This window comes from Hippocampus comes, unplaced genomic scaffold (genome assembly GCF_001891065.2).
Source record: "Hippocampus comes isolate QL1 unplaced genomic scaffold, H_comes_QL1_v1.1 scaffold319, whole genome shotgun sequence".
Lineage (NCBI taxonomy): Eukaryota > Metazoa > Chordata > Actinopteri > Syngnathiformes > Syngnathidae > Hippocampus > Hippocampus comes.
In genome coordinates, this window is record NW_017806090.1 from 989,514 (window position 1) to 1,014,612 (window position 25,099).

General features: G+C 43.5%; 1 protein-coding gene across 1 annotated transcript; it reads right to left on the minus strand.

The window, feature by feature from the left end:
• Positions 1-23: 23 nt before the first annotated feature.
• Positions 24-25,091, minus strand: LOC109530829 (centrosomal protein of 290 kDa-like). The gene is made up of 51 exons (XM_019894728.1): positions 24,821-25,091; positions 24,441-24,571; positions 22,010-22,087; positions 21,844-21,901; positions 21,567-21,770; positions 20,745-20,830; positions 20,111-20,164; positions 19,256-19,402; positions 17,697-17,879; positions 17,529-17,618; positions 17,230-17,236; positions 16,456-16,619; positions 16,159-16,321; positions 15,691-15,791; positions 15,523-15,589; positions 15,005-15,081; positions 14,849-14,924; positions 14,650-14,771; positions 14,238-14,390; positions 13,639-13,794; positions 13,440-13,555; positions 13,232-13,334; positions 12,635-12,865; positions 12,128-12,301; positions 11,700-12,002; positions 11,353-11,504; positions 11,150-11,261; positions 9,773-10,228; positions 9,345-9,509; positions 9,172-9,276; positions 8,285-8,419; positions 7,957-8,211; positions 7,788-7,895; positions 7,348-7,563; positions 6,768-7,109; positions 6,560-6,697; positions 6,273-6,485; positions 6,078-6,194; positions 5,853-5,995; positions 5,384-5,539; positions 4,873-4,987; positions 4,124-4,726; positions 3,804-3,932; positions 3,628-3,711; positions 3,288-3,446; positions 3,101-3,220; positions 2,717-2,886; positions 2,480-2,621; positions 2,048-2,109; positions 1,587-1,672; positions 24-1,512 (listed from the first exon to the last, which is right to left on the minus strand). The coding sequence occupies exons 2-51, from the start codon at positions 24,552-24,554 to the stop codon at positions 1,286-1,288; spliced, it is 7,737 nt and encodes a 2,578-aa protein (XP_019750287.1). The 5' UTR covers positions 24,555-24,571; positions 24,821-25,091; the 3' UTR covers positions 24-1,285.
• Between the last annotated feature and the right edge of the window lie 8 nt (positions 25,092-25,099).

Consider the following 25,099-nt stretch of genomic DNA (forward strand, 5'->3'; position numbering starts at 1 on the left):
GCCAGGTAAGCGTCTTAAATTTCTTTACAATTCTTAATTATTTACAATTCGGTAACTTTGTACATCAATTGTGAAACCTGCCAACGATGAACATAGCAGCTAACACGTCACGCTAACAAAGTAAACCGTATTTTATCAAGTATATATGTCTATTAAGTTCGCAAATTTGAACATAAATTGGGATTGTGCGTAACTCAACGTGTTGTCCCTAAATGACGCAATTTGTATTTTAAAGTATTTTAAGGTCTTAAATTATGACAGGACAGGTAATAGAGCGGGATTGTCCTTGCTAAAAAAAGAAACATCCCGTGCGTTCGACCATCGTGGTAGGGGTGCTTCGCCTTTTCATTGCAAACGCCGGCATATCAAGATTCGTTCACGGGACGAGAATATATTTTTGTGGACAATCTGTAGGGTTCGAGAGGCAGGCGAGTGAGCGGCTTATTACGTTTGATTGGAGATTTGGATACATATAAACTACCACGAGCAAGACTGGACCGCTGAATCGAAAGTAAGTACTGCTCAGCGTCACTTCTATCTATCTGCATTTGTCAAGAGACAAAATCATTCAAAGTGTATTTATTTTAAATGGTACAAAGACTTATGTCAATTAAAATCTAATTGCATCAGGTTGTAATGTAGGAAGTACAACCTGATAACCTTTAGAAAGCGGTTTGAGCATTCATTTGATATACAGTACAGTACTTATATACTTAAGACAATTCAGTGGACTAGTAGGGTATCGAAAAACTGCTCGAACAGATTTATGGCGGGCTATCGTAAAAGTGGGCTGAATTATAAACATATAAGCCAAAGAAATGGGTGAACTTAAAAGTACCCTGTTGTCAAGTAACACACAGTTTTGCCTCACGAGTAACACGTAGTTGTCCCACACCCACATTGAAGTGGCTTCGTGAAGACAGCCTACTGGGACACAGACGTCAAGATGGATATCAAGGATGTCAACTAAATGCTCCAATGGCTTCCCCAAGCAACCCGTGTAATGTTTTATTGTAGTTATCACAAACACTACCATTGTACATGACAATTGTACAGTTGTAAAACAGAAAAAAATACAGTATACTGTACTACAGTTGAAGCTGCACTTATGAAAGTAACCTTTTAAGACATAAAAGTTACTGCAATTTTAAAAATAACACTGTCCGATGGACAAATTGCTCAAATTACACTGATGCTTATCCCTACCAAGGCACTGAAAGGTTTATCAGTGTAAGTAAAATCTAAGTCATGAAGTTGGTTATTAAACGCTGCACCCGATTTGACCTCAACTGAGGGTGTCTCTTGAGGTGCGATCACACATTTCCCTCAGCTGCTCCTCGAGCACGACGTTCTTCTTCACCTCCACATTGTAGTTGTACTTCAAGTCTTCAATCTCGTCAAAGAATGTGGCATCCAACTTGCCCAATTCGTCCTTCAGCTGTTGGACTTGGGCTTCCAGTTCGCTTTTCTCCGCCTCCACTGACTTTAGGAGACCTTTCAGCTTCCTGCTTTCTTATGAAGTACAAGAAGGGAGAATTTAGTTTGTAGTGGCAAAGTGTGGAATAAAGCATGTGTGGCAGTGTCACCTGTGTCGTGTTTGGATGTCCCACCGTCTTGCTCGCTGGACTCATCCAGTCTTTTTTTTAACTCTGCGTTCTCTTTCCTCAACTCGCTGTGGAAAAAAAAAAAACACCATTAAAACAATAGTCCAAAAATGTGTTTGTACCCTCCTACTCCAAAGTATTAGCCCTCATGCAGATTTGAAACGCTCGTATGTTGTGGCACGTAAAAGTGGAATACAATTCCAAACAAAAATACTGTGGAGAAATACAGCAAAAACACACGCATTGCAGCATACTGGAAGTAATTAGCATAGCTCACTGGAACAGAAATAAGGACACACAATATTTGGCAGCAAACACACAGCGTGGGGTTTTTTGGCGGGTGTGTGTGTTTCTTATTATGTTTTTATGTGTATGATACAGCGGCAACAGATTGTGACAATGTCAACTACAGTAGAGGGATGAACATAAACTCATAGTTACACCTCATTTTCTTGGAGACGTCTGCTTCTGTATGCGCCCCGCCGGCAACATTCAATTTGTCGACCTGTTCAAATGAAAAAAGAAAAAGGATTTTGGTCCCACAGTTTTCCTAGCTTAGTGGGAAGGTTGCAACATCCTCACACCGCGAGATGCAACAGCCTCACACCAAGCAAACAGATTCTGGTCTGTGCCGTACATCCAAAGGCGCTGGACTGTGTATTTAATTTGGTCATTGTCTCCCCAGTTTGGTTGAGGTTGTCAAATGCGGACCATTTAATCCACCACAGGAATTTATAGCCTACCAGGCGCTCACGTCTAAGATGTGCGAAACAAATTGTACAAAGCGATAAGCAAACGACTTAATAAAAATAGGACTGGACTAATTGCTCATGTGAGAGTGGGGGATGAACGCACAATAAGTCGCCGAATCTGACCTGATCTTCGAGTCGTTGAATGCGTATCTGCGCCGTCTCCTCACGTAGATTAGCCTCCTTCAATTTCTGTTTGAGCTCTGCCAGACTGGAGGTTTTCGTGGAGAGTTCCTTCTCCAGTTCCTTCATCTTGTTCTCAAACATTCTACGGAAACAAGTGGGAGAAAAATCAATTCAAACAAAGAAGAAAGAAACAACAGTTGGCACTAATTTTTGATGGTAAAAACCAGCCCTTCTTACCGAGTCACCACAGACACCTTGGTGGACTTGCCGTCAGTGACTTCAAGGGCGGGTTTGGACAGTGCGTCGCGGAGTCTTTGCTTCGTTTCCTCCAGCTCAACCTCCAGCTTCTCACAGCCCAGCTCCACGCTGGTCTTAGACACTCGCAGTTTCTCGACGGCATCCGCTTCCTGATGACCAACATTTGACAACATGTAAATTTTAAATGGTGTTCTGTACTTAGTGGTTTATCAATTTGGGATCTACGAGGAGCTTGTACATTGAACCACATAACGGCAGGTTCCACAGAAAAAAATGTGAATTAGTGAATTTGCAAATGGTGACCATCAAAGAAGCGAGAGTGCACTGGATATTGTATTAATCTATTGCTGGTCTTCATTGTACCCTCTTGACTTGCTTTCGCAGACGTTCATTCTCTGTCACTATCTTCTCCAGTCCTCGGCATTTGTATTCCAATCTGCGAATCTCTGCTTCCTGTTGGCTCTTCACTTTGTCGTATTCGGCCTAGAAGACAAAAGACGATTGTTCGAGCCTGTTATGGTGAAAGCATGCGTGTCGTGTGGACACCAACCTGTAGCTTTTTGTGTTCTTGCTCCAAGGCCTTGTCCTGACTCTGAATTGCTGATGTTTTCTTCAGTGCCTCATTCTCCTTTTGTAACCTCTCCACCACCTTCTTCATCAAGTGGATGGTTTTCTCGAGTTCGGGCACACTTTTTCCGCTGTAGCTAACCTGTTAAGGATCCCATAACAAATGATTGTCAAGTTTTATTAAAAGGAGACAGGTCTGTTCTTTTCTGCGGGATCCTACTTTGGTATTTTTTTTCCGCTGCAGCTAACCTGTTAAGGATCCCATAATGATTGTCAGGTTTTATAAAAAGGAGACGGGTCTGTTCTTTTCTGCGGGATCCTACTTTGGTATTGGCCAGCCTCTTCTGCAAATCAGCGCGTTCTTTCTTTAGGACACTGAACATCTCTTCCTGGTCTGCAACTTTACTCTAGAAAAGCAAAGCAATACACCACGAATTTAGATTCTATAGACTAATTGTGACAAGGTACTCTCAGCAACCATGTAGAAAGTGGTGCGGACCTTCAGCCTTGGCAGATCGATGTTGGCCTGTGCCAGTTGGAGACGGAGCTCCAGATTCTCTGAAGCCAGTTTGAGGTTTTCCTTCTGGAGGTTCATGTCTCTTGGTGTCTCTGCATCCTTCTCTGATGTCTTAGAGGAAGGCAAAAAAGAAAGATGTATTGTTTTAAGACTAAAATCTAGAAAGCTGCATGTTTAACTTTTTGCCTACGCACCACTATGGAAAAGTAAAGCGCAAAAGGGGAACACTGGGAAGACTTCAGCTCTGTGAGGAATACTACAAAACTAGTACAGTGCTGGACCACTACAGAGGCCTGAAGTACCTTTGGATATATTTGCGACCTGCTTTCTGGCTTCTGTACACCATCATCCATCTGTTTCCTGTCAAGGTTTTGGCTTGGTTCCTCGTATTTGGTCATATCTGGAATATCTGCCGTTGCTTCCCTTGTAGACACTAAATCTTCTTCTGTCCCCTCAGGCTTTTCTGCATCAGATCGCCCCTCGTCTTTATCACTGTCTCGACTAGCCAATTCATCATTTTTATTCCCATTACCTTTTGTTTCACCTTCTGCAGAGAAAGACAATGATTCACATCCTTCAGATTCAGGCTCTGCATCCTCTGAACCATTCGGTATGTCCGCAGATTTGTTACTCCCCATTGCATCCATCTTATTTACACCCTCTACGTGGTTGTTTTGTGCTGTGTGGTTTTTGGCTGCCTCAAGGTTCAAAATCTTTTCTTCAGCGTCAGTTTCAAACTCAGACTTTTCAGAGGTGACACTGTTGACCTCAGGGCCCGGGGAGCAGCACTGTGGTTCATCCGGAGGGTGCGCTGCACTTGCTTTCGATGAGACGTTTTTAACATCAAAAGTCATTTCTCCTTTGAAAGCCTGCAAGTTTTTCCTCTTTGCATGCGATGAATCCAACTGACACCAGTCAAGAAATAAAAACAGATGAAGACAAAGAAAAATAGTGGGGCTATGTCATAAACAGACGAGGGTGTGTGTGTGTGAAGAAGTCCCATGTGAGAATATTTTGAAAATCTGGAATGTGTTTTCACAGTAACACTCACAGGCAGTCTTGATGGAGATGTCTGGGTCTCTATGGCTCGTAGTCTTTCCTCCAGGTGGTGGTTCCTCTGAGTCAGATCTTCTACAGCTGCGTCACGACTTAGAGCCTGTTGCTGCCTAGAAGGTTCCCCGAAATACAAACGTCGGAGATCAATACAGTGGTCATGGCTTTGTGTTGCAATGCAACATTTTGAGACATTTGAATTTGATCGTCGAGCTTCATCAACAGTCGCTTGAGTGAAGTGGGGAAATAAAAAGGAAGCAGTTGCATGTGGAATGACTTTGCATGTGGGAAAGGAGAGCAAGAGTCAGTGATTGATTTTCACCCATTTATTGAACGGGACAACAGTCCCAACACATGAATACAAAAGAGGCGGAGGGCCCCCAGAACACATCTCTGTGGCACACCTGAAACCCCACGGGGCTTGATTTGAATGACTTGCGTTGGATATAGTGAGTGCTGCCAGAGACATAAGATGTGAACCATCGTACTCAAAAAGACAGGATACGTACTTAATGGCATTCAGCTGACTCTCCAGCTCTGCGTTCTTTTTCCTCAGCTCCTCGAGGTCCTTGTCCAGCTCATCTCGTCTCGCTCCCGCAACCTGGTCCGCCGTCACTCCTCGAGCTTTTGTTTTCCTCAGCAGTATGTTCCTCTCTCGCTCAAGTCTGCGTTAGCGCCATAAACCAACACAGCGAAAACAATGATCATCAGTGACCATTGACGCTTACTTTCACTGGATCTACAAACCTATTTCCAATGAATTTGAGACATTGTGTCAAACATAAATAAAAACAGAATACAGTGATGTGCAAATCATGTTCAACCTACATTTAACTGAATACACTACAAAGGTATTTAGTGTTCAAACTGATAAATGTGATCACGATTCGCAATTTCAATTCAAAAATGCTTGATCGTTCAGCACTTGCATCACGTGACACATACAGTTTTTGTTATTATTATTTTGTTGTCACTGACCTGCCATAGAGGTCTTTTAGAGTGTTGAGCTGTTTGGACAGCGAGTCATTTTCTTGTTCCTTATCCTTCAGCGCATTCTTTATCTTCTCAAGCTTGGACTGCCACTTCTTGCCCTCTTCCCACAGCAGTATTTCCTCTTTGCTCTGTCGAATGTACACAGCATTTAGCTTGGCGCAAATGAAACATTTAGACATGTACATAATTAAGGTTGAAGGTTATTCAAACCTTTCCCTGATTGACTCTTTTGGTTTCAGCACTCTTCTCCAGGTCTGACTCCAACTTCCTGATCTTCTTCTGTAGATTCTCAATCGTTGGCCCCTTCCCTTCGAACATGTTTTCATTCTATGTCGACAAATATTTATTTATGAAACAACACTGCAAAGGTCTTTCCAACCAAGAAGTTTTTTTTTTTCCCCCAACCTGAATGCAGCTGCTAAGCCTCTTGACTTGCTTCTGGAGCTCCTGGATTTCCTGTTCTCCTTCCTCATTCTTGACCCGAAGGCTCTTCTGATGATTCTGGCTCTTCTGGAGCTCTTGGTTCAGATTGTCCACCTCCTTTCTGAGGGTGCTTTCGTTTCTCTTGGCTGACTCCTTTGCTGTTTTGAGCTCATTGCTGAGCTCTTGCACCCGAGCCTTTGTGGAGAGAGTATGAGGTGGTTGTATCGAACCAATCATAATCCACATGTGATAGATAGGTGGAGCCCCACCTTCAGGTCTTTGGTGTGCTTGTCGACTAACTTCTGTACATTGAGCCTCTCCTCAGTCTGTGCGGCGTTGGCTAAGACTTGTTGTTCGGCAGCAGATGTCATTTGGGTCCGCAGTTCTAAGAGAACCTTGCTGAGAGCCTGAGGAAACAAATCATAATGAAAGCAAGCTTCTGATCCAAAGTAATCAAAAAACACATTCTTGACAAACCTTGATCTGTTTCTCTTTGTGGACCAGCTGCAGCCTTAGGCGTTGCACCAAGTTCTTCATGGTGTTGCTTGGAGACAGAACGTTGGCCTCCTTTTGGCTCTCCAGCTCGTTCTGGAGAGAGTCAATCTCCTTCTTCAGCTCTGTTATTTCTCTCTTCTGGTCTTTGGTCTCCACGGCCAGATCTTCCACCTCTACGCTATGAAACTCCTTGAGCCTGTGCAAGAGCCGTGATTTTAGCAAGATGGTTTCAGATGTTCTTCTGTCACCACTTGTTCCTGGTTTTGAACATATGCAGCACCTTTTTAAAATGCGATTCTTCACATAAAGTCCCTTTTTGATGGGTTAACTCAGACATGGGCAAATGTTTGTGTTCAAAGGCCACATTTGGATTTTTAAACTGACAAATGGGCTAAGTCATTCAAAGACTGCAAAAAAAAAAAGGCAATGTGTATGCAATCTGTGCATTTTTTTTTAACCAACAATTCGTTGTATAAGCTCATGATATCAAAGACAATTTGTGTGGAACCACATACAAAAATATGGCTTGTTATCATCCAACAGAAATGGCCCCCCAAGTTCAGGAAACCCCCCATAACCTGGACATCTCGTCTGCATGTTTCTTGGCCTGCGTATCCATGGCCATCTTCACTTGCTCCAATTCCACGATGGCCATCTTCAGCTTATTGGTGACAGACATGAGCGACACGTCCTGTTCGACCACAGTCTGTTCCAACTCTGCCATGCGGTCCAAATGTTTGGAGGTAGGCACGACGATGCTGGGCTTTTTCATCATCTCCTGGCAGGCGGGATGGACATAGGGAATATTTGGGAACCAATGAATGTCTGACCTATTTTGTATAGCCAACAGCCAAACTGATACGATTTTTTAAATACTTTTTAAAAAAAATTCAGGTTACTGATTAATTATATAATAAATAAAATACCCTTAACACTTGTAAGCATGTATTTTTTGGGGGGTGGGGGGGGGCGGGGGGGATAATCAAACCCAGCGAATAGTACCGCTGCTTGCTGTTTGAGGCGGTCCAGGTTGGTGTCATTGTTCGAATCCAACTTCTGATAAAGTGTCCTCAGCTCCTCGTCATGCCTCTTGATCAGCTCCTCTTGATCCTGAGATTAGTAGCTAGTTTACTTACAAGAAGAGAACTATGACAGTTTGGTATCACTGTACCTTTACGGCTTGTGACAGTTGGTTCTGGTACTTTTTCAGCACACCATCTTTCTTGTCCAATCGCCCTTGGAGATCTTTCACAGTCTTGTGCACCAGCTTGAGTGCTTCTCCTTCACGCTCGGTAGTGTCCGTCGGTGGACGCCCACCGCCGGCGACAACGGACGGGAGGCATAGACGCAGCTCGTTGATGACTTTGTCCCTGGCCGCCACATTCTTTTCGGACTTTCTCAAGGCTTCTTCCTTCTCCTTCAGTTTCTGCGTTTGACCAAAAGGATGCCTGTCATCCGTTGCAAGATTGAAAGCGTCACAAAATGGAAGAAAATGATACCTCCTCCAAACGTTTTCCAGCGGCCTGCGTGTTCAAGATAACATCAACTTGCTCACTGATTTTTCTCAAGGCAAACTCATGTTGTTGGTTGAGAGGTAGATTTGTGTCCGGGAGGTAGCTGGGAGTATCCATTGCCTGAAATCATAGAACTTAGCTCATAAGGACAGGCCATATGGCTTTAAAATAAGACCTTTTTTTTTTTTTACATGCAAAAATACCATTTTACATTTTACTTGCTAGGGTTGGATAAATCGCTGAATATAGCGACCAAATGGCTACATTATTCATACTCAATGCTTTTGTAAACTGGCTCCCTTCTAGTCATGTTTGTGTAAGCAGTCCATGTCAGCTTTGAACTATCCATCCATCCATTATCTCAACGGCTTTATATTCTCACGAGGGTTGTGGGCGTGCTGGAGCATATAGCAGCCGTCTTCGGGCAGTCGGCGGGGAAACACTCAACTGGTTGCCAGCAAATCACAGGGCACACACAGACAAACAACCATTCACAGCCACAATCACACCAAGGGACAATTTAGAGTGTTCCATTAACCTACTTGGCATGTTTTTGGAAAGTGGGGGGGAAACCGGTGTACCCCGAGAAAACCCACGCAGGCACGGGTTGCAAACCCCACACAGGAAAGCCAAAGCGCAGATTCGAACCCTGCACCTCTGTACTATGAAGTGGACGTGCCAACTAGTGGCACAACGTGCCAACTAGTGGGCCATGGAAAAATGCTTCCTTGAACGACTGAAACCACAGGCAAAATAAGAAAAATCGCCTTGACAAATAAATCTGAATTCATTGATAAAATCTTTTGATTTACCATCTATTGCTCATTTTAGAATGAAAAAAAAAAGCCATGGAAAAATGCTTCAAAATGAACCTTTTCAGTGCCTCCCTGTAACTCCTGATGTTTCTCGTGCTGGTCCAGCTGACGTTCCAACTCCAACTCTCTCTGGTCCCACGCGAGCTGGTGCTCTTCTTGAATCTTGGACCAAAGAAAGTCAAGTACAAAAGTGCCAAAAAGTGAACCGCTTTTTTCACGCACAGGCTTACCATATTTTGCTGTACAATTTCCTCGCTAAGCGAGTGGATGTTTCTCTCCTGCTCCTCCAGCAGGTTCTTCAGGTACCGGATCTCCTCCTTTTGCATTGTCACCTCCCTGCTTTTCCTCAGCTCCTGCAGATGGGCTTCTTCCATCTTCTTGTGCCACTCGCGTACCTATTTTGGTGATGTCATGTGATCAGTAGAAGACGAACAGAACACAATCGACCTTCGACTCAAAACACTTCTGCGAGTTTCCTCACAAATGCTATTTTAAATGGATGGATGTAAACAGTGTTGCTCCTTAATTTTGGTGGTTGACTTTTCTTGCTGTGATCTCTATGCTATGTTAGTTTAGCATTTTAATTTGATTTCCTTTGATACAATGGATGCAAGCTTTGACATTAACTTGTGGGGCAAGGCTTGGAGTTACAACTAACCTTCTGGGCCCCTTTGGCATCCTTCAACGTGATACAGAGCTCCTCCAGGCCTCGTAGCCTCAACTCCAGCTCTTCCGCGCGACCCTCCGCTGTCCTCCGTGCTTCCTCTGCCTCCCTCCTCTCCTGGAACGCCTTTGCCCTCTCCTCCTGGAGGCCCACCAGGGTGGACGAAAACTTCTCCTGCTGTTGCAGTGGAAGCGCGCCAGCAAACTGGCGGCGCAACGATTGCACCGTCTGTCGCAGGCGCCAGCAACGGCTGCTGGCCTCCTGACGGGTCAGGAACAGCGCCCGCTCACCGGCGTCCTGACGCTGCTCGGAGCGCCGCAAGAGTGCCTCTAAATGGCGGACGTGGGCGGCGGAAGCGGCCAGCTTAGTCAAGGCGTCTGACTCGCTGAGTTGCAGAGCCACAATGTGCTGGTGTAGCTTAGCCACCAGGGCCTTCTCGTCCGATTGAGACTGATAACAAGAAATGAAAGATTGAACAAGATACGTAAGTTTTGGAACTAATTTTAGCCAGCAGCAAAAAGGTTTTTACTGGGTTTGTTTTTAGATTTTTCTACGAGGACCACGGTTAAAGAAGCTAGCATGGAGTGGGAATGGGCAATTACCGGTAGTTTACAAAAGCAGAGTAAGTGTTGCCCAACTTAGTGATTTGGTTGCTATTTTTTATTTACCTACTTTTCCAACCCTTAAAATTGACTATTGAAGAACAAGTCGGAAACCTTTGACCCGAGTTACATGCGTCCAAGCAACAAATACTTTACAAATTTTTCCCTGTCTCACCCATACAATTATAAATAAGATAATATACAATCAAGGTAAAAATGGATGTTACTTTTTTTTTTTTTTTTTTACACTACCTATGATTTGTTAACATAAAGCACATCATAGTGTGTTCTGTTCTATTTTTGTTATTTTATGTTCAATGTTCTGATAGCTGGAGCTATTGTGTAAACGCTATTTAAATAAAGATGTATTAGGAAAAAAAATAAAGCTTATTTGATATTGTGCGAGATAAAACAAATTGCAGGAAGAGCGAAGCTAAACTTGTTGGGAATAATGTCATTTGCTATTCTTATAATTAATGGGGAAACATTTATTAGGGTAGAATAAGCATTTTACATAATGCCCTGTATTCATGTACAAGTTCTAGTCTTGCACTGTTGTTGGAAACTGTTTGTAATGTAAACTGATCAAATGCTAACGTGTTGGCAGTTAGCGTGCAAACACATCACCAAAGTTGCAACCTGAGTTATGGGAGTGACAAGGCCGATTGATAAGGATTTGACATATTGCGCCTGTTAGGTCAGGTGCTAGTTCCAATGACAATATATTTACATGCTGAAATTCTAGCACTTGTTATGCTATCACACATACCTGGTAGTCTAAGATTTGTCTCCTCAAAGATTCCACCTCCTTGTCGTTAGAATGTTGCCTGGCCTGGAAAGCTGACGCTTGTTTCATTGCAATGTCGGAAACCTCCCGAAGCCTATTAATCATGATTCAAAGCAACCTGTCATTATGATACGTATTAAACAAGACATAGTATACCGTAGCATTGTTATTTTTGCACACTATACTTTGAAAGCTCCGTGCGCAGTTGTGCCTCAATGGCCTCCAGCTGTCCGATCCTCGCCCGGTCGGCATCGCTTGCTGCTTTGGTGACACAGTCAGCCAGCTCATCTCTCAGCTCTCGCTCCAGGTGTTGTGCCTCTACATTCATTTTGGTCAACTGAGGAGGGAAACAAAAACGTTTGATCCCAAGCCTATCATCGACATACAGTATGATGGCTGGCAAGTGCCAAATAAATTGGCTAAATGTAAGGATATGTGTAATTTCATCAGCAGAGAAATTGATCATTTGCAGTGGATTCTTTTTTTTTTTTTTTTGCCCGGCGCTGTATATCTGCGCTATTCCCCGTCCTACCTCAGCAAACTTGGCTTCCAGCTCACTGTTCCGCTCTTCCACCTTGCTAAGTGAGCTCCTCAGCCGTTCATACATGGCGGCGGCATGCTCCGCCCTTTGACGCTCGTTCAGCTCCTTCATCTCCAGCGTGGCCAGCCGCCGGGCGGCCGATGCCCCCTCGCCGGGGCTCTTCTCTGCATCACCCTCGCCCATTTCCAACTTCGAGTTCTCCCATGCATGCTCCAACGCGTGCAGCTTTTCTTTGGTGATCTCCAGCTCCTTGTTGATGGTGGCCATGTGTCCTCTTAAAGATGCATTCTCACTCTAAAGGGACAGTAATAATAATCTTAAGGGATGTCGTGTTCCACTCGTGGCGCGTCACATTGAGAATCACTGTCCAAAGGGAACAAATTACACCTTTGAGACTCCACCATGGTGTTTTTGCGCACCTCCAGATTTTCCAAGTTTGTGGTTCTCTTGACGAGCAGTCCGTCTCTCTGTAGCACATCTCTGTATTTGACTGTGAGCTCCGTGTACTGCCTGTTGGCCTTCTCCAGCTCCGACGCCGGCACGCTGTCATCCAAGGTCTTCTGCAGCACCGCCATCCTGTACGCTGCAGTTTCCTTTACAAACAAAATTCCATGAAGTTTCAGGACAGGAGATACAGGCCAGGAGACGCGATTCAGTTGAAATGGAGGTTCAGGATACTAAAGCAAAGTTAATGTTCGTCCAGATTTTCCCCCAAATCAGAGCCAGCAATTCTGATCTTTAGTGGCTGGACAAATTCACCTAGCTCAGACAAAAGCCTACAAACAAAGCAAAGTGTAATAAATGGCAGATGAAACATGAAACGTGTTGCTGTCGTCGTGAGTCTCCTGTTCACTAACCACCACCTCTTGCCTCAATTTGAGGCAGGAAGAACCCTGAAATACTCTCAAAATGAGATGATCGCTTGCCTTGTATCTGAGCAGGCAGCCGATTCTCTCGGTGACAGCAGTCTGCATTTGAGCGTCGGCGTCCCTCAGCCGACCATTTTCCTTGCGCAGGTGCTGCTCTTGCTCCATCAGGGTGGTGCAACGTCGAGTCAGCTTCTTCTCATTGACTTTGGACACGGTCAACTTGCGCAGCGATTCACTTAGATGCCGCCTGACTTCCTCTGGGTCCTTCTCAAGGGCTTCCAGCAGGTCCTAGTGGTAGGAGTGAAGTGAAGCGTTTATGGATTTTGAACACCACCGACACAAAATGGGGGTTGGGGGCAAAGTCGACTAATTTCCGGGGGTAACAGAGGTGGGACACCCGCCTATAAAGCGAAAATGCCGCAATGCCAGGACGAGGGTATGAAGTTTAACACCCGACAGTTCTCCCCATCCTGTTTTGTTGAAATTAATTGTCGCTGTCCAACAACTATTTCTTACGTCACACCCGATGCAGTCCCTAACGTCCTCTTAACTATCTTGATTGCGGGATCGTGCGTCTGTGTAAACGTTCACACGCGTTATGGCTGGAATGCGGCAGTTTTGCAATCTCCTGGTGTGAAAGTTTATCTTCCTTACGCTGAACTGCTGGAGTTTAACAGAGTCCAACTCTTGTTTCTCCTCAAGTCTGCCTCTGGTGCTCGTCAAAGCTTCTTTCTCCTTCTCCCATTGCGACTTCTCACTGCACAAAAATTACATACAGAATTCCATGAAATGTCAGCACTCGGCCACCTAAAAACATCCTTCATGTTTCAAGAATCCAATAAGGAACACTGCATCTTCAAACCTGAGGTATTCCTCATACAGAAGCCCTTGCTGGTGGCTAATAATGGCAAATTTCTCTTTGTATTCCTCCAGTGTTGCTGTCAGCTTATCCCGTGTGTTCTCCTGATTCTGGACTTCCTAGTTAACATCAATAACAGAAACAAAAAAATATTAGCTAATGCTCTTTATCTGTTGATTAACGCATACAAGATACCACAGACCTGAAGCAGCCGGACGGCGTACTCGTTCAAGGAGTTGATGATCTCCATGCTGCTGATTTCCAGGCCCTCGGGGAGGCTCAGTGGTTGGAAGAGGCCGCCAGTGATGCCGCCGCCGGACTTGCTCAGGTGCTCCAGCTTGCCCTCCAGGTGACTCATCTGACACCGCACACACAAGAGACACACAAAGGACTGTCACAAGCAGTCATCGAAAGTCAACAAAAACCCAAGGAGCTTTGTATTCGATCACTGTGGGGAAAAAAAGGGACGCTTGTAGTGTAAATTTGTGTTGGTGAAAGTTGGACAGTGGAAACTGGAATACGTGGAACGTTTACAGACTCACATCACTGTTAAATGTTAACTCTCAGGACTGTCACAAGCAGTCATCGAAAGTCAACAACAACCCAAGGAGCTTTGTATTCAATCACTGTGGGACAAAAGGGCCGCTTGTAGTGTAAATTTGTGTTGGTGAAAGTTAGCAAACTGGAATACATGGAATGTTTACAGACTCACATCACTGTTAAATGTTAACTCTGTGACCAGATATTATAGCCTTGAAAATCAAAGTTGGCAACGGCTTCCGTTCTCCGCCACGGACGTACCTTCTCTTTTGCAGCGGCGAGTTGAGCCACGCTGCCCGTCGCTTCCTCACGGGTGGACTTCAGTTCCCGCCGGAGCTCCTCGTTTCTGCCCACTAATTCGTGGATTTGAGACTTGAGGTCTGACGTCAGTTGCTTGCCCATGACCTTCTCTACCTGTGATCAGACACAATTGGATGCAGGAAAATGAAAATCCTGTTGCACAAACTGGAAATCAGAGGCAAAAGCAGTACGGACTACAGAAGATAGGAACGGGTTGAGTCTCAGGATTAAAAGAACATCAGGGCGTTTACTCACATCCACTAGACCAGAAATACCCGAGTCCGCATCAGACGGACTGGTCTCCTTGGCCTTCAAAGCCCGGCAGGAATGGGTTGAGTCTCAGGATTAAAAAAACGTCAGGGAGATTACTCACATCCACTCGACCAGAAATACCCAAGTCAGCGTCAGACGGACTGGTCTCCTTGGCCTTCAAAGCCCGGAGGACATCCTTGAGCGCAGCCTCCACATCTCCTTTCTCCTTGGAGAGCTGCTCCACTTTGAAAAGAGACAGAAAAGAGTCAAATGCAAGGGCCAAGCGGAGGATGGGACGCGACCAGGAAGGTTCTGCGTACACTTGAGATGAAACTGTGTCTTGTTGAGCTCCATCTGTCTCTTCTGGATTTGCAGCTCTTCTTCCAGGTGCTCATTCTGAAAACACAATGTCCATAAATGATATAGGACTCGGACAGGAATTCAATTTTCATTTGAAATAGTGCCAATGTGCTGACCTTGGCTCGGCGCTCTTCGTCTGTGTGATTTGTCCTGTGTGAGACATCTTCCTCCACCAAGATGGATGGTGGCAGCCCTAAAGACACAGAAATGTAGGTCACAGCCGAACAGAAAATTACACAAAGCCCTAAAACGTTGGTATTGGTCAGATCAAAATCCAGGACTAATTCCTTTCTGAAGGAACTCTGTAAATAAGCTCAAAATGGCGGGTTTGCAACCAAAATGGCTGCTCAGGGCACTGATTTTTTTTTTAGGGGAGTTTTTGAAGTGTATGACTTTGCTTCATCGTAAAATTGTTTATGTGCCTTGCTAGCTGCTGCTGTTTTGGTTTGAATTTAAATGGGTTCAGCAGTGTTTGTGTGTTCAGCAGTGTTTGTGCGTGAACAATAGCATCTCTGAACTGAGCAAATTACGGGTTTTCTCCCCATTTTTTGTTTCCGATGGGGAAAAAGGAGACATCTATTTGTCTTAAGTGGATGCTGTGTCATATTTTTGGAGTGAATAGTGATTAAGTCACCTCTCTGTTTGGCCAGGAGTCTGACTTGTTTCTTCATCTGTAGTCGTTCCTCTTCAAGACGTTCAATCTGAACAGGAACATTGCAGAAAAAAATATTGGTTGAAATTTTGGATTCGGGCTGAACACTATTTTGCAACATTGTTCAGCTCCTTTATGGATTGTGTTTACCTCTTTAGCGAGTATTTGATTTTCAGCTTTATATTGCCGCTGTTTAAGGTCTCTTGCTCGTCTGAATTCGCTCAGGTCCACTTCCTGTTTGGGTTCATAGCCTTTGGAAAGACACAAACGGTCAGATGATTTTTTTTTTTTTTTTTTTTGGTCTTATGTACAGCACTTAGTTACAGCTGTGGTTGTTGTTGTTAAAGTGCTCTTTGTATAAAGTTGAGATGAGGTGAAAGTTGTTATAGTTGTCATATTGCGATGGGGAAAAAAAACATCACCGAGTCTTTCCCGGAAGTCCTCATTTGGGAAAGACACAAACGGTCAGATTATTATTATTATTATTATTATTTTTGTCTTATGTACAGCACTTAGTTACAGCTGTGGTTGTTGTTGTTAAAGTGCTCTTTGTATAAAGTTGAGATGAGGTGAAAGTTGTTATAGTTGTCATATTGCGATGGGGAAAAAAAACATCACCGAGTCTTTCCCGGAAGTCCTCATTTTCCTCTGAGAGCTGGTTAATCGCCATGTATGCTTGGTTGATCTCTTTGGTCACAGATTCCAACTCCAAATCTCTCCTTTGGATTTGACTTTTACACTCCTTGATCTCAGCGGTGGCTTCTTCCAGGCCATAAGTGCCCTAGAATATAGAAAAAGAGCCTTTATTTTGAGACATCACCAACATCTTGTGTCACACAAGTCAGGAAGCGTCTGGGCACGCAGTGACACCAATGGCATTGCATTTATGATTTATGTGTGTTGTTATCCACTTACTCTTTCATATTCTCTCAGGCGCTTTGAGGCCTCGATGAGCTCTCGGTCTTTTTCTTCGGCATGAGCTTCGGCTCGTTTCAAAGCCTCCTCTGCCTCTGCTGCTCTCATTTCTGCAACATCCCGCTTGGATGTGAGCTCCTCCATTTTTCTCTGCTGGACCAATGCTTAACAGAGGGAGAGAGACACACACACACGCGTTTTCTCCACAATACATTCACAAAACACAACCTCTTTAGCGTCATTTAACTGCCTATGTATTGTTATAGTTTTGATCTGCATTGGCCTTGACAGTCGAAAAAGACAACCATGAATATTATAAGATAAATACAATGAAATAGACAAAAATATGAAACTTGGCATCAAAAGTGATACTGTTCAATGAAATGTTTTTTTTTCCCCCAGTTCCAATGATTTTGTATTCCCCAAATCCCAAACGACACATCTCCAATGTGTTGTTTGCGCCTTATCCGTGCAAGCACGAAACAACACTGTTCTTTAGAGGGTTTCCCAGTACAACACATTGGATTTATTCTGATGAGGAAACCAAAATTATTGGAAGCGATTTGCTTGGAACACCAAACCTAAGTATCCAAAAAAAAAAAAAAAAAAAAAAAAAAAAAAAAAAAATCAAAATTTGTTAAAAATTATTCGCCCCATAAGTTTGGTTGAGACTTCAGCAAGCATCATGGAACTTGACATGCTTGATTTGCTTTCGCGGGCCACATAAAATGGTGTGGTGGGCCAGATCTGGCCCCCGGGCCTTGATTTTGACACCTGTGGCCTACATGCAATGACGGTTTGATGAACTGAAATCTTTATGTGTGATAAACATGCAAAGTCCAGGAAGGGGGCAAATACTTTTTCACGGGACTGTACTATCAGCTGTTGCTGAGTGAAACTAGCTTTGCCCTCATTGTCTGAATTTCACCAGAACTCATAACTGACCCAAAAATGGCTACTACAACTCAAGATTGCAGACTTGCTGTGTCTTTTCAGACTACTCCCAATAGAAATTCTTCTGAACTTTCTTTTGGGCGAAACTAACTTGGCGCCCTGAAAAGTTATACGCCAACCTTCCATTGGTCCACTTTAGCGTCCACTGCTGCAATAATGGGGTCATCCTCTTCTGTCATGGAGTTAATCTTCTGCGTCAACTCTCTGACCTGCACATGACGCAGATGTCAGCAACATGAAAACTGAGAGCACCAAAAAAGTGTTTCATTGGAGGGGAGATTTTTAACCTGAAGCTCAGCGCGATCCCTGTCTTTCCTAAGCTGGTCTGTCAAGGAGTCGCACTGATGGACGGCCATTTTGATGTGGTTGTACTCGTCGCTCATCTTTTCCATCTCCTTTGCTGACTCCATCACACATTTCTGCATGTGGAGGTTGTCTGCCTTCAGCTGTGAAATCTCCTCTTCTGCTTGCTAAAATAAAATCGACACATTTCTGGTCATTATTGTGGAGATGGTCATGCAAGGAAGGTAATGGGGTACCTGCAAGCAGGGCTGGAGTCACCTCCAACCTTATCTAGTCCCAAGTCTAAGTCACCAAGGACCAAGTTCAAATACGGTCTGAGTCCACAAAGTCCGAGTCCAAGTCTGAGATCAAACTATTTGCAAATGTCCAACAAACTTCAATGTGGTTCGGTATAGGTGTGTCAGAGATTTTCTCGGACAAAGTTAAAGAAACGACTCGGCACACAGGAAAATTGTCTTCAATATCGACGGAAGCGGATCTCTGAGAGCGAACGACGGTTTAGTTGCTCCGTGATCACGCTCAGAGCCCCCCCTCCTCGAGTTCGAACATTTATTTGTGACACATGCAAATACAAGAAAAACATTGCCCCCGATATTTGCATACCGTACCCCTGGTCCGGCCCCTCGGTAGTGATTGGTTACCTGGGTATGAGCTTTGAACCACCGGCACGTTGGCGCCTTTCGGTCTGGTCTACACTGTATCAACATATCGCGGACTTTGCGGATGACAAATGTCGCCTGGGCGCGACGGGTGTTCTCAAATCGTCTTTTGTTGTTCGACCGCTGTTCCCAAATTACTCGCTCCCCCTTTGTGACCGGATCTGATCTCCTCTGATTGCCCACCCGCTTTGATGTGTTGATTGTGGTGTGGGCTGCAACAGCCCCCAGCCCAAATGGCCGGCACCTTCTGAAAAGGAATTTGGGGGTGCTGATAACGCACCCAGATACTTCGACGTGCCCAGATCAAATGAGACTTTAAACATGATACAATTTCGCCCATAGATTCCTCTAACACATTGACAACCATATGCCCTTCCCCAACTGCTATCTATGTTTGACAACCATATGCCCTTTTCCCAACTGTCTACGATTATCTAAACAGATGACGACTGACAGAACCCTTTCTACGATGGAACTTTCCTGTACGACTGAGAGCCTCCACAAGCATCTAACAGGGTGTGAAATCCTAATCTTACAGAATCTGCAGGTTTTTTCTTTAAAATGTCTGTGGCTAACACCAGTTCTCAGTGGTTGGTAAAATCGAATTTTATAACCCCAAAAGACTGCGTGCTTTGGCGCTCGCGGTCAGGTTACTCAATCAGATAGCTATTCTGAAAACCTGAAAAACTTTATTTCAATTTTCTTTTGGAGGACATTCATTTCAGGAACAAAAACATAGTTGGACTTCGTCAAGTTGATTAAAATATTTTGCGAGTCCAATGGCCAAGTCTGAAACAAGTCCGATTCAAATGCCAAGGATTCGGTAGTCAAGCCCTCGAGAACAAAAAAATATTTTGAATCTGGACTTGAGTACTGCAGCCTACCTGCAAGTCGTCCAGGCACTGGGAAAGCTGACGGTTGGCTGAGCTGAGCTTCTTTTGAGTTTCGGCATTCTCCTCTTTGGACGCATCGGACTCCTTCCGTTCCAACTCTCCTTGGTAAAAGTCAACATCCCGCTGCAGCTGCGTGTTCTGGTCCAGGACACATTTACTTTTACTTACACAAGGAAATGAACAAATGAATTTAACGCCAATGGTAATCATACTCATCTACCACATTTACACTTCGATACTAAGAAAGGGTTCTATATATTCTACAACGATTGCTATACTCTACAAGTGATTTAAAAAAAGACCAATGGAAATGACTCCTAAAATGGCAGGGCTCCTTAAGACTTACGTGGCCTCCAAATTTTATACTTATCAGTCAAAGAGGCTGAATTTTCAAAATATCACGTTGAGTCATGTTGGTTTTTGGAGGTAATCATGGCTGTCTTCGACCATGGCTACTTGAGATGATTTTGTGAGCTTACTCGCTTTGGTGGCAGAATTTGAAAAACATTTCGGGTTCGTACAGAAGCCGAAGGAAGGATCCCTGGATCCGAAACCACTTGGACATAAGCAAGCCAAATGCTTTCTAATGTTCACGACCTTGTTTTTGGCGATACAATTTGAGGCCGTAAATCTAATTTTACTGTACAACCTACGAGTCTTACCTTCCTCTTGAGCTTTTTTATCTTTGGCAAAGATGATCAGGGAGGACAATGGGAAAATATGTGACAACAAAAAATGTGGATGACAAATGCAAGACACTTGAGTAAGGCTGTATTTGAACAGAAAAGATAAAGGTGAAGAGGAGAGGAAAAGAGAAGCTTTGGCAATTGTGTGGCGGCTACGTACCTCCCTTTTCAACGTCTTGACCTCGTCCTCGGCTGCTTCTGCTCGCAGGACCAACTGCAAGAGGAAACAGCAAGCACACACATAACAAACACCGATTGTAGTTCTACTGCTTATTGCCTTTTACAGGTGCTTTTTTTTCATTTTTTTTTCCACAAGCTGGTCTCAGCTGTATCACAAACAATAAGACACTTGGAAACTATTTCATGCCGTAGTATCCGAACACCAAAATCATTCTGAATGTGTGACGTTGCAACAGCTGTTAGCGGGGGCTTGGGTTAGCGCACAATGAATCCGGCCCGACTGGCCTACAAAGAGCATCAAAATGATTCTGATGTGACGGTGACCCACCTCATCGATGGTCTTCTTGCTTCCTCCCATCTCCCTCCTCAAATGGGTCACCTCCTTTTCCTTTTGCATTTTATTTTATTTTTTTCACGAGCTGGTCTCAGCTGTATCACAAACATTAAGACACTATTTCATGTTGTAGTATCCAAACACCAAAATCATTCTGAATATGTGACGTTGCAACAGCTGTTAGCGGGGGCTTGGGTTAGCGCACAACGTCCCACAAATGAATCGGGTCCAACTGGCCTACAAAGAGCAACAAAATGATTCTGGTGTGACGGTGACCCACCTCATCGATGGTCTTCTTGCTTCCTCCCATCTCCCTTCTCAAATGGGTCACCTCCTTTTCCTTTTGTTCCAGTTGCGTCCTGCGAACTGAGAACAGACCAAAAAAAAAAAAGAATCGGCAATTACGGTAAGAATATGAATGCTGAATAATTTAGGTAGACATTTTGAAGACACAGATTAGCCCAAGATTACCTTTTTCTTTGCAGTACAAACAGGTGACTCGTTGGATGGTGTACAAAATTTAACAAATGAAGAAAGTCATAATCCAAACGAGCACGGCTGCTACTATGCTCGGAATTAGCTGTAATCCTCTTAAGGTGCTCAGCCAATCACAATGCACCCCGTTGCATTAAGCGGCACCCAAGAAGTTGCTTTGTTTCAAAAATGTTACTGAGTACAATGTCACTCCCCGTCAGTGTCATTTTGGGTACTGCTGTTTAATTGGTGTTGTTTAGTCATTGTACAAAATTTAACAAATGAAGAAAGTCATAATCCAAACGAGCACGGCTGCTACTATGCTCGGAATTAGCTGTAATCCTCTTAAGGTGCTCAGCCAATCACAATGCACCCCGTTGCATTAAGCGGCACCCAAGAAGTAGCTTTGTTTCAAAAACGTTGCTGAGTACAATGTCACTCCCTGTCAGTGTCATTTTGGGTACTGCTGTTTAATTGGTGTTGTTTAGTCATTGAACACCACCAAATAAACCACGATCATCGGTTCCTAAACTGTAATAAGGAAAAAAAAAAAAGTCATGTTTGCAAAACCTCCATCGATAATCCAAACTGCCTAAGCTCATTTTAATGCAAAATCAATGTTATTGATGAATGGATGGAATAATCGATAGTGATGGGCCAACTGAAAATGACATATTGTGAAAATAATGAGAGATCTGAAACAAGCCTCTAAATATGACGCATGAGTCCATGTGGACTGGTGAATTTTCGTTTTTTGAAATTGTTTTTAATAAACCAAGCCTTACCTTGAGGTCTTCCTCCAGTCTCAATATCTTGGCTTGAAGTTTATTTTCTACACAGCAGACATCACTGTCAAAAATCCACATAAGCAGCGTCTCATATTCAGACAAATTATCCGTACCAACCATTTTTCTCTTGCTCTTCTATTAACTGCTCAGCGAGAGATGCTTCCTGATGTTTCATCTGAAGCGGGAAGAGGACAAAATTGCGTTTTAATCGAGGCACAATTCTTGCTTATTTCTCAAAACAACGGAGTTTGTGATGGTATGTAATCAAGGTGCAAAAAAAGACCTTGAGCAGGGCCTGCAACACTCGCAGCATGTGGACTACATCTTCCTGAGTCTGACGCTCCACCCGCCACTCTTCTGTCTGCAACACAAAACATACGCGCCTCATAAGAACGACATCAAATGAGGACTGAGAATTGTCCCTTTCACATACAGATTTTCCCCCAACTCTTTACAAGCTGCCTGTAAATAGTTGGGACTTTAAACTTATTTTACTTTTATTATGACCCTAAATGTGACTGAGCGGTGAACAGCAAAAACATTTGAGTGACATTCAGTACTTTGAGCCTTTCTTTCATCAGCTGGTTTTCTTGTTTTGTCTCACAGCTGTGGAATAGCTCGTGTGAGAGAATGAGTACCAGTATGAATATTCAGATGACAAATAAGAAAAGCTCAAGAGGACCCGCCCAAAGACTTTGGCCACACATTAAAAAAAAAAAAAAAAAGACATTGCTTGAATAACGACTTTTCCCTGAAGTGGTGGTCGAAAAGTATTTACGACTTGTACCACAGTATTTATTGTCAGCCCGTTAAGTCTTGGTTTTTCACTTCGTTTGACGCTGTGTGGCATCACTGCGTGAGCGCCCATCTTGGATAATAAGTTTTCCGCTTGATGTGCATCATTTTTATCTTCACTGCTGCGGCGAGTTTCAGTGAAATATTTATGACCGTATTCTGGGATGATAACACCTTAGGAAAAAAAAAAAAAAAACAAACGCAGATGTTTGTGGAATAGAAATCTCTCTTACTCATGCACGCACGAACGCACGCGAACACCACTCAGGCTTTCCAGGGCTTTATATTTCAGTTATCAAGCAGTTGTACTGCTCCATGCAGACATCCTTCATAGAGGCAGTGCCAAAGTCAGACGCAGGAGTTTTGTTCCATTGTAAAATAATTGAAACTAGGGCTGCATCTAATGATTATTTCAATAATGGATTAATCTGTCTGCGGCAGGGTGATGACTGGTTAGCACTTTTGCGTCACAATATTGAGGTCCAGGGTTCGACTCGGGGCCCCCCGGCTTTCCTGTGTGGAAATTTCATGTTCTACCCATGCCTGCGTGGGTTTTCTCCGGGTACTCCGGCTTCCTCCCACATTCCAAAAACATGCATGGGAGGTTGAGCGCGCCTCAGTGGTCCCTACATGTGCTTGTGAGTGTTTGTCTATGTGTGCCCTGCGATTGGCTGGCAACCAGTTCAAGCTGCACCCCGCCTACAGCTGGGATAGGCTCCAGCACACCCACGAAACTGTCGTCGACACGTTTCAATTTCCATCGATATCTTCAAAGACAAGACAATTCAAATTGACAGTACAGAAAATTGTCAAACATATTAATCAGGATAAAAGTTCCTGGGTTGGTCCATAACATGTCAGAAAGTAGAAAAATATTTGACCATTGTTTTCCAAAGGGCAGATGTTTTGTAAATTTTGATTCAAGAGAAAGTTAAGCCTGCTTTCATGGATGACGACAGCAATCTCAGCACATTTACTGTTGAGAGGCAGAAATTCTGAGGATTTGGACAAATTTAAATGAAACAAGGTCTTGAAATGATGAATCAATGATCAAAAATCATTAGCGATGAATTTCGTTGTCAATTAGTTGTTGATTAAAAATTACTGCACTCCTAATGGAAACTAATTATCTGTTGCAGGGTCACACCAGGGCCATCGCAAAATGTTGAGCCACACAAGTTTAAACAGAATTTATCCTCTTCGTGGGTACAAATGTTTACCATAGCAAATAATCGAGAATAAAATAGTCGTCGCCCACAAGTCTTTTGTGGCCAATTTTAATCTTGTGAGGTCTTGTGATGTTGATAAAAAAAAGGTCAATGTTCCAAAGAAAATCACCATATCCGGAGGATGAATGTTTTTCCCAACTTGCAGTAAATTCTCAACTTGTATTGCCACCCCATAACCGGTCCGCCTTTTGGATTATGTGTTTCACTAGCATAGCAGTTAATCCTTTGATGCTCCCTGGACTGAGCGCTCACGTCATATTTTGATGCACACTATTGTTTTATGCACCTTCAAAGACACATTTAGCATTTACACTGTGGGAAAATGGACTCCTTGTGACATGTCCATGTGATTTAAAGTTGCAGGAGATACTCCGTGAGTAGGGCTGGTCATCATATGTGAAATATCAGCGAGCCAAAGTGGAATAATATCAACAGCAGATGTTTCAGTGATACGTTTTTATTCTGTACTGCAAATATGATGGAGCAAAATTCAGTGCACACTTTTTAAATTACATAAAGTATTACTGTATACAAGTACCAAACAAAGGCAGAAAAGTAATTCTAAGAAAGGGAGTGAAAGATGTTAAATAAAATGGGGGTGGAAGGAAGGAAATTTGGATACACGAAAAAAACTTGAAAAGAAGTGTATATCTATTTTGGGCTAACTATGTATTCATGTTGGATAGTTACCGAGGTGAGCCGCGCGACAAGGTGGTCCAATTCATCTCTGTCACATTCGTGGAGGCTTCGCGGCTCGATCCTCCTCATCTCATCCCACTCGAGAGCAACTGTAGTCCCGGCCATGGCGACGCCACCCACAGCTGATAGCCGTCAACAAACACACCAAAATATCACATAAAAACATCCAAATTGATTCACATCACAAAATGTTTACTCGGACTCCGAAAAAAAGATTCCTACGCTACGTATCACGTGAGGAGTTGGCAACATTTTAGCCATCAAAACAATGCCATTAAACCGAGAAAAACGAAGTCTCTCTATTTTGCAGACGACTGTTTATTCTTTTCGAACTCCATTGTCACACGTTCTCCAAGAGTGACATCAATTACCTCTCCGTTGTCGTGTCCAAAGTTCCAGTAAACCCGTCAGTGCTTAAACAAAATCCATATTTCATTGAATGAAAAAAAAACATAAGTAACGCGGTAACATTTTATTCATGGTGTTGATTTTCTTCTTCGGCACTTATTTCTCTTTGCTGTACAACGCCATCTAATGGTTGGGAGTATCGATGTTTTTATTTTGTTATTTTATTTATAAAATACAAATTAATTTGTAAAAATATATGAAGCACGAGCTCTTAGATTTTCTCAACGATTTTAATCTACCTA

Bases quoted from the DNA above. Each gene is read 5' to 3' on its own strand.
- LOC109530829 (XM_019894728.1), bottom strand. From the start codon at position 24,554: ATGGCCGGGACTACAGTTGCTCTCGAGTGGGATGAGATGAGGAGGATC. The intron at 22,088-24,440 runs GTAACTATCCAA...TTTGTGTTGCAG, and splicing joins TTGTCGCGCGGCTCACCTCG to ACAGAAGAGTGGCGGGTGGA. The intron at 6,698-6,767 runs GTTTGTCAAGAA...TTGTTTCCTCAG, and splicing joins ACAAAGAGAAACAGATCAAG to GCTCTCAGCAAGGTTCTCTT.